The sequence below is a fragment of the Alternaria atra genome (assembly GCF_907166805.1).
Source record: "Alternaria atra isolate CS162 genome assembly, contig: 20, whole genome shotgun sequence".
NCBI lineage: Eukaryota > Fungi > Ascomycota > Dothideomycetes > Pleosporales > Pleosporaceae > Alternaria > Alternaria atra.
This window is the reverse complement of record NW_025091318.1, coordinates 76,818-93,385: the sequence shown is the minus strand read 5'-3', so window position 1 is coordinate 93,385 and position 16,568 is coordinate 76,818. Positions and strand designations below refer to the sequence as shown.

General features: G+C 51.7%; 7 protein-coding genes across 7 annotated transcripts; 5 read left to right on the top strand and 2 right to left on the bottom strand.

The window, feature by feature from the left end:
• Positions 1-856: 856 nt before the first annotated feature.
• Positions 857-2,175, top strand: ALTATR162_LOCUS314 (uncharacterized protein; the record flags this gene model as incomplete). The annotated part of the gene is made up of 3 exons (XM_043307907.1): positions 857-1,077; positions 1,124-1,369; positions 1,434-2,175. 3 exons carry the CDS (start codon positions 857-859, stop codon positions 2,173-2,175), a joined length of 1,209 nt encoding a protein of 402 aa, XP_043163842.1.
• A 366-nt stretch (positions 2,176-2,541) lies between these two features.
• Positions 2,542-3,444, top strand: ALTATR162_LOCUS313 (uncharacterized protein; the record flags this gene model as incomplete). Its single annotated transcript, XM_043307906.1, has 2 exons — positions 2,542-3,300; positions 3,352-3,444. The coding sequence occupies 2 exons, from the start codon at positions 2,542-2,544 to the stop codon at positions 3,442-3,444; spliced, it is 852 nt and encodes a 283-aa protein (XP_043163841.1).
• A 131-nt stretch (positions 3,445-3,575) lies between these two features.
• On the top strand, positions 3,576-4,887 carry ALTATR162_LOCUS312 (uncharacterized protein; the record flags this gene model as incomplete). The annotated part of the gene is made up of 4 exons (XM_043307905.1): positions 3,576-3,587; positions 3,638-3,674; positions 3,841-4,525; positions 4,665-4,887. The coding sequence occupies 4 exons, from the start codon at positions 3,576-3,578 to the stop codon at positions 4,885-4,887; spliced, it is 957 nt and encodes a 318-aa protein (XP_043163840.1).
• An 81-nt stretch (positions 4,888-4,968) lies between these two features.
• On the bottom strand, positions 4,969-6,421 carry ALTATR162_LOCUS311 (uncharacterized protein; the record flags this gene model as incomplete). Its single annotated transcript, XM_043307904.1, has 4 exons — positions 4,969-5,032; positions 5,096-5,198; positions 5,252-5,475; positions 5,877-6,421. 4 exons carry the CDS (start codon positions 6,419-6,421, stop codon positions 4,969-4,971), a joined length of 936 nt encoding a protein of 311 aa, XP_043163839.1.
• Positions 6,422-7,167: 746 nt separating this feature from the next.
• Positions 7,168-9,924, bottom strand: ALTATR162_LOCUS310 (uncharacterized protein; the record flags this gene model as incomplete). Its single annotated transcript, XM_043307903.1, has 5 exons — positions 7,168-7,888; positions 7,936-9,277; positions 9,495-9,615; positions 9,671-9,681; positions 9,732-9,924. 5 exons carry the CDS (start codon positions 9,922-9,924, stop codon positions 7,168-7,170), a joined length of 2,388 nt encoding a protein of 795 aa, XP_043163838.1.
• Positions 9,925-10,422: 498 nt separating this feature from the next.
• Positions 10,423-11,812, top strand: ALTATR162_LOCUS309 (uncharacterized protein; the record flags this gene model as incomplete). The annotated part of the gene is made up of 3 exons (XM_043307902.1): positions 10,423-10,750; positions 10,802-11,576; positions 11,626-11,812. 3 exons carry the CDS (start codon positions 10,423-10,425, stop codon positions 11,810-11,812), a joined length of 1,290 nt encoding a protein of 429 aa, XP_043163837.1.
• Positions 11,813-14,161: 2,349 nt separating this feature from the next.
• Positions 14,162-15,900, top strand: ALTATR162_LOCUS308 (uncharacterized protein; the record flags this gene model as incomplete). The annotated part of the gene is made up of 3 exons (XM_043307901.1): positions 14,162-14,314; positions 14,456-15,772; positions 15,829-15,900. 3 exons carry the CDS (start codon positions 14,162-14,164, stop codon positions 15,898-15,900), a joined length of 1,542 nt encoding a protein of 513 aa, XP_043163836.1.
• Between the last annotated feature and the right edge of the window lie 668 nt (positions 15,901-16,568).

Here is a 16,568-nt window from a genome sequence, read left to right as displayed (position 1 = left end):
GAATACCACCATCTCATATATACTGGATTACAATCAATGTTGATGTCCTACAGTTTCATTCAAAAGTACTCAAGCTTGGCAAATGCCGCTTGCGCCCGGCAGAATCCCGCCGACTGCCAGGGGTGCCATAGCCGGTATTACACATCCGATATTGTCCAGTAGGGGCTCTCTGGACCGCAACGGATGGACAATGACGACGATCTTCATCGTTGGCACTTGCACATGGTTGTATACTGACCGCGAGAAATAGATGCTTCGGCTTCGTCTTTCGGACCAGGTCGCAGCTTCTTGCACAATGAAATAGAAGAGACTGAGTAGTATGGCACGATCCCTCACCAAAATGTACGAGCCTGTCCTTGTAGCTAATCTTCATGGAAGCTCCGAGTTCGATGAGAATCGGAGCTGGGCTCATGCCCCCAGTTCCGCGCTGTGCATTGCATACGCAAGGATGCTGACTGCCTCCTTCTGACTGCCGCTCAACAACACCGTCAGATGCAAGTCAAGTCTTGAGACCCCCAAAGGGTTTATACCACGACCACTCAGAGCCATCACGAACAGCACGCTGCAGATCCTATAAACGGGAACGGACAGACATTGAAATCGACGGTAAAGATAGGTGAACATCCTTGCTCCAACGGCGTTCCTTCGGCACGTGTGTCGGGTGTCAAGGGTACTCGTTGCAGAAAAACTTTGTAGAAATTCGCCCAACGCCGGGCAACCATCTAATTAGATGACCTCGCAAATGCAGTAGTATGGCACAGTAACAGTCGGCCTGTATCCAAGAAAGAGGCTGGCTATGCCACTTAACATAAGAGCCCCGACATCCATACCTAGCTGAATCGTCACAGCTCGATCAATGGCTGGCACCGTGGTTGTCAAGGCCCTTGTGGCATCTTTGCTTCTATTCTCAGGTGCTTCAGCGTCTCCTTTCGCTAAAAGGCAGACCACTCTCACTCTCGACGGCATTCAGAAACAAGCCCTCGCCAACGCGTACAAGGTACTGGATGGAACACTATCGGATGGTCTGAACAGGTCTTCGATATGTAACAAGGATACTGTTGCTGTGCGCAAGGAATTGTAAATACTTCAGGAACTAGTTTGACCACAAGCTAACACATGATAGTGGTGATCTTACCAAAGAGGAGCGGAAAGCATACACCACAGCCGTCAACTGTATCCTTAAAGCTCCATCCAAGCTTCCTGCTGGACAATACCCGGGCGCGAAGTCTCGCTATGATGATTTCGTAGTCGTGCATATGAACATGACACCAACCGTTCATGCCACTGCAAACTTCATGCACTGGCATCGCTATTACATATGGGCATACGAAACAGCGCTCCGCACGGAATGCGGCTACAAAGGCTACCAGTAAGTGTCAATGTACGAGGTGTATGTGAGGCAAACACTAACCTCATATCTCCTTTTGTCACAGACCCTACTGGAATTGGGCAAAGTATAAAGACTTAGTCAACAGCCCCATATTCAATGGCGACGAATGGAGTATGGGTGGTAACGGCGATTCAATCGGCCCACATGCAGGCATGAGTCTTGGACCAGGAGCAACGCTTCCCGGCGGACCAGGCGGCGGTTGCGTATCCAAAGGTCCCTTTGCCAACTTGACAATCCATTTAGGTCCCCTCTCACCTACAATGGATCCTAAACTCAACATCAAGCCCAACCCACGCGCTGATGGCTTCGGTGATAATCCCCGCTGTCACCGTCGTGACGTGAGTAACTTCTTTACCGAGAAATACCTGCGGCCTCAGGACCTCTTATCTCACCTCACCACCAACAAAGCCATCGGTACCTTCCAAGACTCTCTCCAGTCCAGCAATACAAACATGCTTGCAGCACTACATATCGGCGGTCACTTTTCTATTTGGGGTGACCCCGGCGGTGATGTATTTGTGAGCCCCGCTGAGCCAGCCTTCTGGTTACACCATGGTCAGCTGGATAGACATTGGTGGATGTGGACCATGTACCAAGAAAAGGAAGTCAAGTCCCGGACAAGTATGTACGAAGGCGGTACCCATTGGCAGATACCCAATAGTCCTAGAGGCAAACCGACAGATGTGCAGGAACTAGACGTTGTTGCGCCGCCGGGCATGAACCACATTGCGAGCAACCAATTCTTCTCTACCACCGCAGGGCCGCTGTGTTATGTTTACGCTTAGATAGTTAGGGATATTTATGTGGCCGCTTGAGCTGTGTGCTAGTTCAGCTACAGTGTGCAGGCCAAAAGCTTTACAGGACGAACAGTTTAACCAAATATACTTGAACTTCACTTGTCGTATCTGTTTTGCTTTTTCATCGGAATCAATGTCTCGTGTTGGATGCTGCAACCTACAGATCTGCCCCCAATTCTTGTTGTCAAGTCCCGAAAGCGATGCCGGGGGAGACACGTGATAACGAGGCTATAGCGCGACGCGCTAGACATCCGGAACGAGAAGCGACCGATGACATCGTTGGTCTTGTTTCACTCACTTACCACCCCACCACATCGATAATTGTCGGTACCAGATGCGCCAACAACCAAGAAGATGGCGACTCCGCAAGCGAAGCGCCGCCGGCTGAACGAAGCCACGAAAACGCTGCAGAAGCCTTTCAAATCGCCCTTCCGGACGCCGTTGAAGCCTGGTGCAGGAGACGGCCCGCCGTCCTCAGATCTGCCTGACGTACAAACTCCTGTCCGGAAAACTTCAGGAACCAACACCAATGCTGCCAAAGATGCCACAGTTAAAAGCAATAATGTACAGCAATCGACCACTTATGGGTCTCCTACAATGCCTCCTTCGACGCTGGCAACCTCCAAGGTCAACCCGCGCCTTTCGAAACCGCTTGTCTCACGTCCGAATACATCTACATCTTCACGAGTCGCGTCGATGAAGACACCATCGAAACCCTCAGTCGCACGCGAGATCATGCAACTCCGCAATGAGATCCAGATGCTTACACAAGCTCAGACCCTCGCTACGTCTACAAAAGACGACGACTTGGTTGTGCTAGTAGATAAATGGCGCACAGCAAGTCGTGCAGCTGCTGAAGAATTGTTTGGTAGTACTCGAGACAGGGTCAACAGGATGGGCGGGGTAGGCGCGTGGAAGGAACGTGAGAAGGAATCGAAGCAGCGGCAGATGCAATGGGATAAGGAAGAGATGGAGGCAGAGCGAGAGAAGATGGAAGAGGCTAAAGAGAGCGGAAACGTTTCGGAAGAAGCGTATGATCGGTATGCCGAGTTGGATTCGGAGCGAGAGAAAGCAGAGGAGGAGAAGGAGACGTTCAAGGAAGCAGACGACGATGTGAGTGCACGAAGACATGCATGCAATTCATTAGCACTAATATTGAACCAGTCATTTACGATGGACATGATGCTCAAGACGCTCAACATTGACCTCAAGCTCATCGGTTATAACAAGGAAGCGCAAAGGTGGGATGGAAGATAGTTTCGTTGAGCAGTTATCAACACTATCCGGCATACGCTCTACTCATACCACGAGCTCTGCTAAACCGACCTTCACAACAAACCGGACTCGCGTCGTTCACGGAACAGACATAGACGTTGTAATAGCAAGGCATGATACAAACTGTATGTCAACTCCCAATTCTGTTGTTGTGCGGAATTACTTATCATGTTAGAATGATTGTTTACGGCAATACCCTTACGAGCAACGGAGTTTATCAAACACTTAATGCAGATCTCTACACATATCGATCGATGCCATCTCAGTGACGTCATATTTACTCCACAGTATCGCTACTATACTACTAGCATTACTAATGTCCACACGTGTAGTCTATCCTTCTATTACCATGTTTCTGCTCCAGACTTAATAACGCAGTTTCCAACGTTCCAACCCAAGTCAAGCTTTACTTCGGACAATTCATCCATTCCACTTTTATACTACTACCACCGACCATGTCACTCAAAGACCAAACCGTCCTCATAACAGGCGCATCAATGGGTATTGGCGCTGCCATAGCCCGCCGTCTAGCTGCCGAAAACGCAACCCTCATCCTCTTCGCACGCTCAGGCGACAAGCTCAAAGCCTTCTCCGACGAACTCAAGGCCGAACACAAAGATCTAAAGATCTTCCTATCCGTCGTCGACGTCCAAGATCACACCTCCCTCAGCACTGCCATCGCAAACATAGTCCAAAAGGTCTCGCACATTGACATCCTAATCAACAACGCTGGTCTAGCCATCGGTGCCCCATCACGCTTCCCTGATCTCGAAATCCAGGATATCATCACCATGACTAGTACGAATATCAACGGGTACATGTTTGCTGCGTATGCCGTGTTGAATGAGGGGAAGATGAAAGAGAGGGGTAAGGGCACGATTCTGAATGTTACTAGTACGACGGGATTGGAAGTACCGCCGTTCCCGGGTGAGGCTGTGTATCATGCCAGTAAGGCGTGTCAGGAGGCTTTTACTAATGTGCTGAGGACGGAGTTGGTGGGTACGGATATCAAGGTGCTGGCTTTAAGACCGGGGGTTGTGGCGACGAATTTCCATGAACAACGGTATGGCTTGGCCCGCTTTCATTCGTACATGTCTTCTCGTACATCCCACTACGCACATCACGCACATGTCGTACATTCCGCTTCTATTCTTTCCTACGTTTGATTCTACATCGGAACCTCAGGCTAATAACATATTTAGCGTTAGATATGACAAGCAAAGCTACGACACTTTCATGTCCGGCTTCGAGCCTCTTGTTGCTCCTGACGTTGCGGAGGCGGCTGCTTTTATGTTGAGTCAAAAGGATAGAGTTAGTGTGAAGGCGTTGGATGTTGTGCCCACTGCACAGAGAAGTTTACAGGTTTTCGATCGGGAATGGAATAGCAGGGACAAAACGAGGAACGAGGAAACGATGGGAAACTGAAGATGGGTCGGACTGGAGGGATGAATGGCCGAGCGGAGTCAAACCTGCTCTATCATATGTAAATGCGTCTGACGTGGCGGATCATAGCTTCGAGTTTGGTGCTTGCGTCTTTTGAACAAGTTCAAGCACGCGCTCGGCGGTTCCCCTGTGAATGGCTTTCAGTATTTCTTGCTGGGAACAGAGCGAAGGCAAGTAGACAGTAACTTACCACGAAGACTGATAGCCCGCACCAGCATGTCCATAGCAATGCACAACCGGGACCTTCCACTTTCTCATCTCCGTTTCAATCCTTGGACCGCCCTTGCGCGAAGCTACTTATCGTCAGCCCACCGTCTACTATCCACAAATCCACTGCGATACTTACGTCTCAACCCCACATTTCGTGAAATAATCTGCAGATTCTCCGGCTTCCCCAACTCAGGACACAACTCACAGCACCGCTTCATAATATCCTGACCGAGTTCCTCATCCCACTCTTCACTCCAATCGTTGTCTTGTCGACTACCACCTAGAATCACACCGCCGCCCAGCGGACGAGGAAACACATAGGTTGTCGTTGGATCGATTCGCTTGGGAGAGCGGAAATACCTATTTTTATATCGTCAGCTCAATCAGTTCTATAGAAAGTTGATGGTGGTGAGAAAAGGCAAGTAGATAGCAGTGTCGTACTTGACCCGTTCCATTTCATACATTCGGCTGATTGGGGTTTTTGGCTCGGCGACTAGGAGGGTTTGGCCGCGTGTTGGGTAGAGATTTGTATCGTTGATGTCGGAGAGTTTGAGGGAACCGATGCCGGTGCAGTTTATCAGGAGGGTGGTTGACGGGTGATCGCTTAGGACTGCTGAGAGGGAGGGGTAGTGACGACGCACGAATGCTATGCCTTTGCTCAGGGCTTGGACTTGAAGCCTACATACAATGATAAGCTTCTGGGAAGATGAGGTCGTAGCTTGACGTTCTCGTGATCCGTGGAATGTGGAGAGGCGACGTACCATTGTAGATACACCTGCGTGTTGATTCTAAACACGCTCGGGTACTCGAAACCGAACGTCGCACCTTTGGGCAACTCTCCTTGCCCCAATTTCCTCAAACCTCCAACTAGCTGATCATACCACACTTTGCCCGTCTCTTCCGTCAAAATACCCGTCTCTTCGATGGGCGCATCGAAAACACCCCACATACCCATTCTTCCCAAACCTGCCTCGTTCCCTCCTCCGTTTACACTGTCTACAAATTGCGTCTCACCAGACTTCAGCGTCTGGCAGCCAAACACTCTCTTTCCGTCGATAAGCTCGCCAAAACGGTGAAAGGTAACCTCGTCGTATTTCTCTAGAGGCCCGTTGTCGTGGGCCATGGAAGACCAGTTCGCACCAGCCCAGGGAGATGCGTACTCTATGGAGCGGTCTCCGGGGAAGTGCTTTGCTACCACGGTTATCTTGGCGGAGGGGTATGCGTGGGATAGGACGAGGGAGGTGGCTAGGCCGATTACGCCTGCGCCGAGAACGAGGAAGTGTTGTTGATCTTTTTGAGATGCCATGATGGATTGGTAGGAACTATTGAATAGGCTCCAACTTTGATGAAGAGAATTTGAGGAAGTTGGTAATATGAGGGTTTGCCAACGCTGGCTGCTGAACCTTAAGTTCGCGGTAAGATCTTAGTCAAAGGTCGAGGCAGAATGAACTACGGATCGTAAAGTCGAATGCTCAAGCGTGATACCAAAACTAGTTCAGCTTCAGTAACTCGTCTCACTTATACATTGGAAGCATCGGAGTAAGGTTCACACATACCTGGCTGCACTATCCCGAGGCACACCAGCCTATTCCGACGGCAAATGCTCACTAGTTTCTCCACCGAATTGTCCACAACCAGTCGGACCTATAGCCAAATATGTTCGAACACCGCTAGGGAGATTGCGACCTACAATGTATGTATACTGCTCTACATTGGTAAGAAGTCATGCGAAGTGCTGTTCATAGACATGGGTTGAAGGTGCAGATGACACACCGATAAGATCAGTTCCGAGATCGGGATGAGCGGTTCCGCGCAGGAAACACTCCATGTAAACATGCGCAAGATGCCAAGCAGCTCGTAAGTAAAATTTATCAGTACAAGTGAGAATGTGTTGGTCCGTTAGAGAAAAACTGGGTATCATTTGAAATAATCAGGGTTATATAAACAACAATATGAACATCATCCCGAACGCAATATTATGTACTGACATGTCAACCAACTTTTACCATACTAGATCCATTCCTTAAGCGCCCAACGGCCCAGAAGCAAACACTAGGCTGACTGTTTCATAAACCAATCCGAGCTCGCATCGACCATGTAGTTCGTAATGTTCGACTCGTTCCCAAACCCGCCATCAGGCAATTGCATATTGCCGTCGGGCGCAGGATAGGTCATAGAGCCATCCATCGACACCGGGAGTCGGGGCAGGTTGAAAAAGTCGAACACATCGAGATACTCCAGCTCGTTTGGCGCAGGTGTTCGAGCCGGAGTAACGGAATTTACCTTCAAATTCTGGTTGCTACTGAGCTTGGGCTGTCGAGAGATGAGAAAATCGAGATCAAATGCACATCGTCGCATGTCGGCCAGAATCTTGACAGTTGAAGGTGTCACACGTTCACCATTCGCGCCTGTAGGGGTCTGCTGGCTTTCTTGATATTCGGAAAGTACGCGTGCAAGAAGACTGGCGTAACGCGTACCAACTTCCCAGTACTGACCCATATCCTGGAGAGTACTGACTAGGAGATTGATCGATTGGTCAACACGATGATCGATTGTGGATCCATGGACTAAGAGAACGCGTGCAGCCACCCAGAGCGAAAATGCGAAGGGCGGACCGAGTTTGCTCAGCAAACCGTTGTCGCGCACGGTAGCGCATAGGGCTGTGATGTTCTCGACAGCACTGAGACATCGCTGGCTAGCGCTGAAGGATGGTGTAAAGATGGGCGATCGATGGGTCGGATACGCGGCGGATGAGTGAAGACGTATGACAGTGCTATTGAAGTCAGTGCATTCCTTGAGACGTGGGCAAAGACAACTTACGTGTGAAAAGCTGCATGAAGCATGACCAAACCACTGTCAAGGTTCTGTCCCATTCCCGGCTTTGCGAACAATCTCGCCGAGTTGCCAAACTCCGCCGGAAGGTTGTATTTCCATTGTTCGATGGCATTATCGAGCTCCCGATACTCACTTTGCCAAGATTCGACATCAGATAAAGACGTGATGTCTACGGGCTTCTTGAGGAACTTGTGGATGCGCGTGAGAATTCCTAAGATCTCGACGTAGTAGGAAAATGTCCCCAAGTTTTCTGGTCTGTTCATGCTATAATCGGATCTTGTCGAGGTGTGGAACCACCGCGTCTCAACAGGAACGTTTCGCGCATACATGTCGTCTCGACAGGGCAACCGACGGTCGATCTCTTTCTCGTCCAGAGCGAACTCGAAAGCTGTTGCAACGGTCGCGTATCGGTCCAGGACGTAGATCATCCAGAAAAGCCTGCGTCGACTTTCTTCCTCAATCCAGTCTTTTGGCTCAGGAAGCGTCATGGCACGCAAAGTGTATATTGACGCAAACTGCGGTGCAACGCTTGGTGAGTAGCTTTCGACCGACAGTCCCAACTGGACTACGGAGCGCGTAATGAGAGCAAGCAGGTTCCACCCCGGGGGTCCATTGGAGCAACCAACGACGTCTAGCGCAAGGATCACGAGGGCTTGCAGTGACTTGACGGAGCTATTCTCGATGCCGTACAGCAAAACCTTCTCCTTGGAGCTCTTATGGTAGCGTGTGCGCTTCTCTGCTGTCAGGCGCTGGTCGGTAGAGAACTTGACAGTCGTTGCGACAACGGCGTGTAATATGATTCGATCCGCTTCGTCTAGGGTCGCGTCTCCAAACAGCGAATTCAATGTGCTTTGGCGGTGGAGGATGGGGCACCAGGTATTGATGTGCTTGAAGAAGAGGTCGACGAGACCGTACAGGAGGTCGTACGGGGGAAAGTCAGCATCTGCATGGCCGAGGTTCCTCGACATGGCGGGCTGATACTGCTCGTTGTAGGGTGTATAGACATCTCTCGACATGCCGCCGCTCATGCTGTTCATGTCTTCGGACTGGTAGCCATTCCCTGTGACAGAGGGCGTAGGCCTGTGATCCGTGACTCCGTTGCCATACTGGTTCTGTATTGCGTTCTGCGAAGGGAACGTGGGCTTCTGGATGAACAGGGCCGTTTCGGGACGCGGTATGTGAGGTGTTTGTATAACCGGCGGGCTCCGGAATGCGGCCACCTCTTGTGGTGAAGGACCGGAAGTGGCAACCTGGGTGCTGGAGAGATGGTTGATTTGCGACTGCTGCTGGACGAGGAGCGCTTCGAGCTTGTCTGGAAGGAACGAAACTGTTAGCTGTGGTCGCGATTGCGAAGTGGAGCTCCTGGCTCTCGGACAGAAGGAGCAGCCCACTCAGCCACGTTGCGCGACAGTTGAGACGCGCGTGGAAGCCTCGTGGTCATAGTAGTAGATGTGCGAAGTTTGACAGCAGTAACAGTAAGCTTCAGCCTACTTGATCCCGACCTCGGCTACTCCAGAACAGGGTGGTGAGGACACGCGACTTACCAAGTCTTGACTCCAACTCTCGTCCATAACCAGCGCGGAGGCCTGGCTTCTTGCGCGGGAGGTACACCTGGATGCGGTTGAGTATTGGGCTGATATCAGTGGACGGCGCAACTGACGCATGCTGAGTGATTTTTCAAGCACCAGGAACAAGCTGGCGCGCCTCTGTCGCATTTGACTTTTCGCTGCTCTACATATGGTAAGAACTCGATGCCTCTCATACTGCTGTGTTACACTTACTACACGTCTCACAACTCACGGATAGCGGCCGCTTCCGCTTGTTCGATGTGCCGCTCTGGCTTCTGTCGTTGGCCTCGTCGTCGCTGGAGCGTTCATCACCACTCCAGTCCTGCGCATCACCAGGCGAATGATTAGAAAGCTTCGCAGTGCCGTTTGGACTCGCCGTCTGCTGGTGGGCTGCACTGGTATCCATGGTGGAAGATGCGATTGGGGGCGTGCAGCTGTGCGCGAACGTCGGTGCAGCTGAGTCCGAGGTGTCCTCTCTTCTCAGCCCCGCCTACTTGCTTTAGACCCTTACCCCAGATATTGTATTTACCGGCCTACACTCCCTCCGCATGTCTCAATTGGTGGCATCGGGTGGGCCGCTGGCATTTCGGTACAATACGGATCTGCAAAAACACATGTTTCGGTCTTGTCCACATTCCGGCCATGCTGCCGAACGCCTAACAGCGACGCCTTCTCACGCGCGTGCGCTCCACTTCTTGGCCCAAGTATCAACGGACTCTTCCCCAGTCGTTGCAAATCGCAGCGAGATGGACCGAGGGACCCTCTTCAATGAGACGCAAAACCTGGCTTGTAGTTATGCCGCCGTTTAAATAACATTTCTGACCTGCTACCGTGCACTTATCTACCCCTCCTTCACTCTCCGTGGTTCTGTACTGTCCTCGTGTCACCTCTTCCTGATATCACAATGCCCTCAACCACAGAATCTGGCGCTGCGCGCTCGTTCCCCACCATCAAGCATGTGCGAACTTTCGTTACACAAGGCCCCGGCAGCGGCGGAGACTATCACAATGTTGCTGGTGGACATTGGCTCATTGACAGCAAGATTTCCACCCCCATGAGCCAGTATGAAGATTACCGCAAGTCAAGAACCAGCTGGGGTATTAATGTCTTGGGGTCCTTCTGTGTCGAGCTCGAGGCCACTGATGGCACCAAGGGCTTTGCTACTGGTTTCGGAGGACCGCCAGCGTGCTGGCTGGTGGCTGAGCACTTCGAGCGCTTCCTGATTGGTCAAGGTACGCACTCAGTTGAGTAATGCGCTGAGTAACAGTGCTAATTATTTCCAGATCCCAGAGATACCAATCACATGTTCGAGCAGATGTACCGCGCGTCCATGTTCTATGGTCGCAAAGGTCTCCCAGTCGCCGTCATTTCAGTTATCGATCTCGCTATCTGGGATCTGCTCGGCCACATTCGCAATGAGCCAGTATACAAGATGCTCGGCGGAGCAACAAGGGAGAGGCTCAACTTTTACTGCACCGGCCCCGAGCCAGCAGCAGCGAAGGAGATGGGCTTCTTCGGCGCCAAGGTACCACTGCCTTACGGCCCTGGTGAGGGTGTTGAAGGTCTTAAGAAGAACGTCGAATTCCTCACCAAGCACCGTGAGAGTGTCGGACCAGACTTCCCTCTCATGGTGGACTGCTACATGAGCTTGAACGTACCATACACAATTGAGGTCGTAAAGGCTACCGAGCACCTTAACCTGAACTGGTGGGAGGAGTGCTTGTCGCCTGATGATTCAGATGGCTTTGAGCAGATCAAGCGCGCTCACCCTCGCATGAAATTCACCACAGGCGAGCACGAGTACTCACGATATGGTTTCAGGAAGCTCATCGAGGGTCGCAACCTCGACATCCTCCAGCCCGATGTCATGTGGGTTGGTGGTATGACTGAACTCATCAAGATTTCGGCCATGGCCGCCGCCTACGACATTCCTGTTGTGCCCCACGCTAGTGGACCATACTCGTACCATTTCGTCGTTTCTCAGGCCAACTCGCCATTCCAAGAGTACCTCGCAAACTCACCGGACGGCAAGTCTGTCTTGCCTGTGTTTGGCAATCTGTAAGTTTCCGTCGAATTTTGTATCGAGTGTCATGCTGACAAAGTGCAGATTCACCAACGAGCCTATTCCCACCAAGGGTTACCTCGACGTCAAGACACTTGACCTCCCCGGCTTTGGTCTCAAGCTGAACCCCAACGCTGGCTTGATCGATGCCACTCGCATACTGAACCCAGCGCCCCAGAAAGCGCTTAAGCCTGCTGAGCCCGAGAAGGCGGAAGTCAACGGACATGCGTAATGTGGTTACGCGACATGATGGCGTTGCGGAGTTGCATATGGCTTGCTTTTTGAATAGCCTGGTGTTCATGCATTGCGCCGGAGCGGCAACTTTGTTCTTGGTCGTTTGTCGGCAACCAGAAGCATCTGGATGGGATTTTGAATTTGCGCTTGGTGGTGTAAGCGATGACTAACTGTAGTGGAAGCTTTATGATATAACTGTAGCTCATGAAAAAAGAAGTATAACGTGGTTCACCATCGAGCGCCCCACCCCATCGAGCGCCCCAGTTTCCCCACCAAAACGCCAGCGCAGCAACAACGCGTAATGTCTCAACACTACAAAGCCTCTAGACTCTACAATGAAGCTGATGTACAGCTTGCTATCTCTGATATCCAATGTAACCAACTAAAAAGTCTGCGACACGCTGAGGCAATTTACAACGTTCCCCGAAGGACAATACAGCGGCGACGCAACGCAACACACTCTCGACGCGAGTGTGAGCCGAATCGGAAGAGCCTTACAAAACTAGAAGAGGAGGCGATTGTACAGCGTGTACTCGACGAGTCTTTACGTGGCATACCGCCCTCGAAGGCACACGTACGAGATATGGCTGACAGACTGCTGCGAGAGCGTGGCGGGAAGCCTACAGGCAAGAACTGGGTGGACAGGTTTATCGCGCGTACACCTGAGCTGCGCACGCGGTGGAGCCGTCCGTACGATCGCCAGCGAGCTGTCTGCGAGGATCCAGCGGTTATCAGGCCCTGGTTCACGCTCGTTCAATTGATGAAGGCGAAGTATGGTATTGTAGATGAGGATACCTAGAACTTTGATAAGTCTAGCTTCATAATGGGCAAGATATCCTCTCAGCTTGTTGTCACAGGCTCAGAGAAACCTGGGAAACAGAAGAAACTACAGCCTGGCGATCGCGAGTGGGTTACTCTAGTACAAGGCGTCGCCGCAACAGGACGCGTTATCCCACCCTTCCTCATCTTTGCAGGCAAGGTCCTTATTACCTCCTGGTTCGCAGATCTACCTCGCAATTGGATTATCACTGTCTCTCCTACTGGCTGGATCAACAACGACCTCGCGCTAGCCTGGCTTAAGCACTTCGACGCCTATACAAAGGTGTCCTCCGCTGGGGCATATAGGCTGCTTATTATCGACGGCCATGATAGCCACTGCTCGATAGAATTTCAGGACTACTGCAAGGAGAACAAGATCATCGCTCTCTGCATGCCATCTCACTCATCGCACCTTCTGCAGCCTCTGGACGTCGTCCCCCACTCGCTGTTGAAGCGCCACTATGGCGATAGGATCTCGCTCTTGGCACGCAGCCGCGTCCACCATATTAACAAGGAAACCTTCCTACCAGCCTTTAAAGCAGCTTATAAGAAGACGTTTACACTAGAGAACGTTCGCGCAGGGTTTCGAGGTGCTAGGCTAGTCCCATACGACCCAGAGGTTGTGTTATCAAAGCTAGATGTGCAGCTGCGTACGCCGACGCCACCTGCACCAGGCACTGTCGCCTGGGAGGCGCAAACACCGCGCAACGCCCGCGAGATAGAGGCGCAATCTACGCTGATTCGAAATCGCATGCAAAAATACCAAGGGTCACCAGTAAGCTTATTAGATGAGCAGGTTAAGCAGCTAAGTAAAGGCGCTCAGCAGATAGCTCATAATATAGTGTTAATGCGAGAGGACGTAAGCCGCCTTCGAGACGCTGTTGACACGCTTACAAAGCGCAAGACTCGCAAAAGGCGGTACGTACGCGCAGAGGAGACTCTAACAGTTGGTGAGGTATCTGACTTAATTGCTAAAATGGACGGTAGTGGGCGTGAGGACAGCGAGACGCCTGCGAAGAGGGTGCGCGCAGAGAGGCGCTGCGGCCGTTGCAGCGAGGTTGGGCACAACTCCCGCACCTGTAGGGTAGAAATAGAGGATGTAGACAATAGCGATGCCTCTAATTAATATAATCCTGTTACATATAGTATAATAATCTGTTGTAGTGTTATACTGCGTTCCTGTATAGGCACTGCGCTGGTGCTTAGTGGGGCGCTCGATGGGGTGGGGCGCTCGATGGTGAACCACGTTATACAAAAAAAAAAGATCTATTATTAGTGACGATTTGCGGGCGCCGACGATCTCGGGAGGCTCTGGGCTCGTTCCTACCCATGTGCAGTAGGGACACACGCCGAGTGGGGCAACACGAGCGTCAGAGCTATGCTGTAGTGGATTCTTCATAAAGGCGCGGTGAGCCAGCAGAACAGTACCTTTCCCCAAACTCAGTGTATATCTCAGGCATACACTTTGAAATCAATCGCAGCATCTCTCTACATTACACAAATTACCCCACCAATACCCCACATCACCATGGACGCTATTAAGGATACCGTCAACAGCGCGCTCGAGAAGCTCAACATCACAGGGGGCGCATCTCAGGGCACACCGGCAAAGGAGCCATCAGAGGAGCAGTTGAACGAGCTCAAGTCCAAGTACCAAAAGGCTGGCCAAGAGCAAGTTTTCGTACGTGCAGCCCTGACGTTGTTGTAGACGAGTCTTGGAGCACCTCGCTGGCCATTGTGAGCACCAAATGGCTTGCTAAACTCCGTGACGAATTCTGAGACACTCCCTCACCTTGCAACTATTTGTTAACAGAAAGATTAGGCTTTCTACGACAAGCTCTCCGCTGCTGAGAAGGCTACCCTTTACGAGCAATTGAGCAACTTCAACCCCGACTACATCAACGAAATCACCGAGCGAGCCCTCCACCCCGCCGAGACCGAAGCCTCCGAGAACAAGCTCGAGCCCCTCCCCGAGAATGCCACATCCTCTGTCCTCTCCTCCCAGCAGGAAGATCTCGACAAATGGTACAGCAGCGGATTGGACCTGATCGCTAAGAACCAGGTCGCGGTCGTGCTGATGGCTGGTGGCCAGGGCACCCGTCTGGGCAGCTCAGCGCCAAAGGGATGTTTCGATATCGGACTTCCCAGCCAGAAGAGCCTGTTCCAACTGCAAGGTGAGAGGATCAGGAAGGCTGAGATGTTGGCCGCCAAGAAGCACAGCAAAGAGAGCGTAACCATCCCATGGTACGTAATGACCAGCGGACCTACTCGGGGCCCTACCGCCGACTTCTTCGAGAAGCACAACTACTTTGGTTTGAAGAAGGAGAACGTCGTCATCTTCGAGCAGGGTGTCTTGCCATGCATTTCCAATGAGGGCAAGATCCTGTTGGAGAGCAAGTCAAAGGTCGCTGTCGCTCCCGATGGCAACGGTGGCCTCTACCAAGCCCTTATCCAGTCCGGCGTCGTAGCAGACATGGGCAAGCGTGGCATTCAGCACATCCACGCATACTGTGTCGACAACTGCCTCGTCAAGGTCGCCGACCCCGCCTTCATCGGTTTCTCTGCGTCGAAGAACGTTGACATCGCGACCAAGGTCGTTCGCAAGCGCAATGCCAAAGAGTCTGTCGGTCTCATCCTGCAAAAGAACGGCAAACCAGATGTCGTCGAATACTCAGAAATCTCAAGCGAAGACGCAGAGGCCAAGGACTCCAAGGACTCCAGCCTACTCAAGTTCCGCGCTGCCAACATTGTTAACCACTACTACTCATACAAGTTCCTCGAGAGCATCCCAGAGTGGGCAAAGAAGCTTCCCCACCACGTTGCCCGCAAGAAGATTCCTTACGTAAACACCGAGACTGGTGAGACAGTCAAGCCAGAGAAGCCAAACGGTATCAAGCTGGAGCAGTTCGTCTTTGACTGCTTCCCCTTCCTGACTTTGGAGAAGTTCGCTTGTATGGAAGTAAAGCGCGAGGACGAATTCTCGCCCCTGAAGAACGCCAGGGGAACTGGTGAGGACGACCCCGACACCAGCAAGCAGGACATCATGACCCAGGGCAAGAAGTGGGTGCAAGCCGCCGGCGCCACTGTTGTCAGCGAGGAGGCAGAGGCTGGCATCGAAGTCTCACCATTGATCTCCTACGTAAGTCTTCAGAGCTACCTCCTGATCTGTGAGATTGAATGCTAATTGTAATGCAGGGTGGCGAAGGCCTTGATTTCCTCAAGACCAAGACGATCAAGGCTCCGGCCGTCATTGAGTCTGAAGACTAGAAGACCTACAAAGCTCGATACAATGTCCTGCAGCCCTGGGACCTTCTCTTCGGTACGATACAGGGTAGCAAGTAGACCACCAATCACTACTACAAAAATTGTCACTATCGTTGGCATTGAATAATAGATAGACACGAATGAATATGAATATCTCGGCCAACCACCTCTTCGACTCTGTCATTCCCCGGACTTCCCAAAGGGCGTTGAACTGCTAATGTTGAGAGAAGCTGACTTGGCCTCTTAGCTACAGGTATGCATGCGACTGCAACAATAGTGTCATGGTGGGGGGGGCGGAGGAAGCAGCTCTCAACCTGGCGGCACCAGCGGAGGGGCAAAAAGAAGCCAGGGCCCCACGGCATGGTGAAAGCGCCTTTGATGCACGACGATAGGAGGCGGAACTTTTCTAGAGTGAACACGGCATGGTCGCGCTCCATGAAACGGCGCATGATGCAATTTGGAGCCGTTTACGGTTCAGTTCGACCTCGGGAAGAACCAGATTGCGCATTTCGCTAGCGCAACCGAAGCAGGGACCACGGCTATGAGAGATGCATTTTGCCCGTTGCCCGAACATTCCACGATCTCCAAATTCTCTCACCACAATCACCATTGGCAGGAGGTTGAAGAAGTGTTGCAGTGGGAAGGTTAGGAAAGTTGAAAGTAGGTTGCGC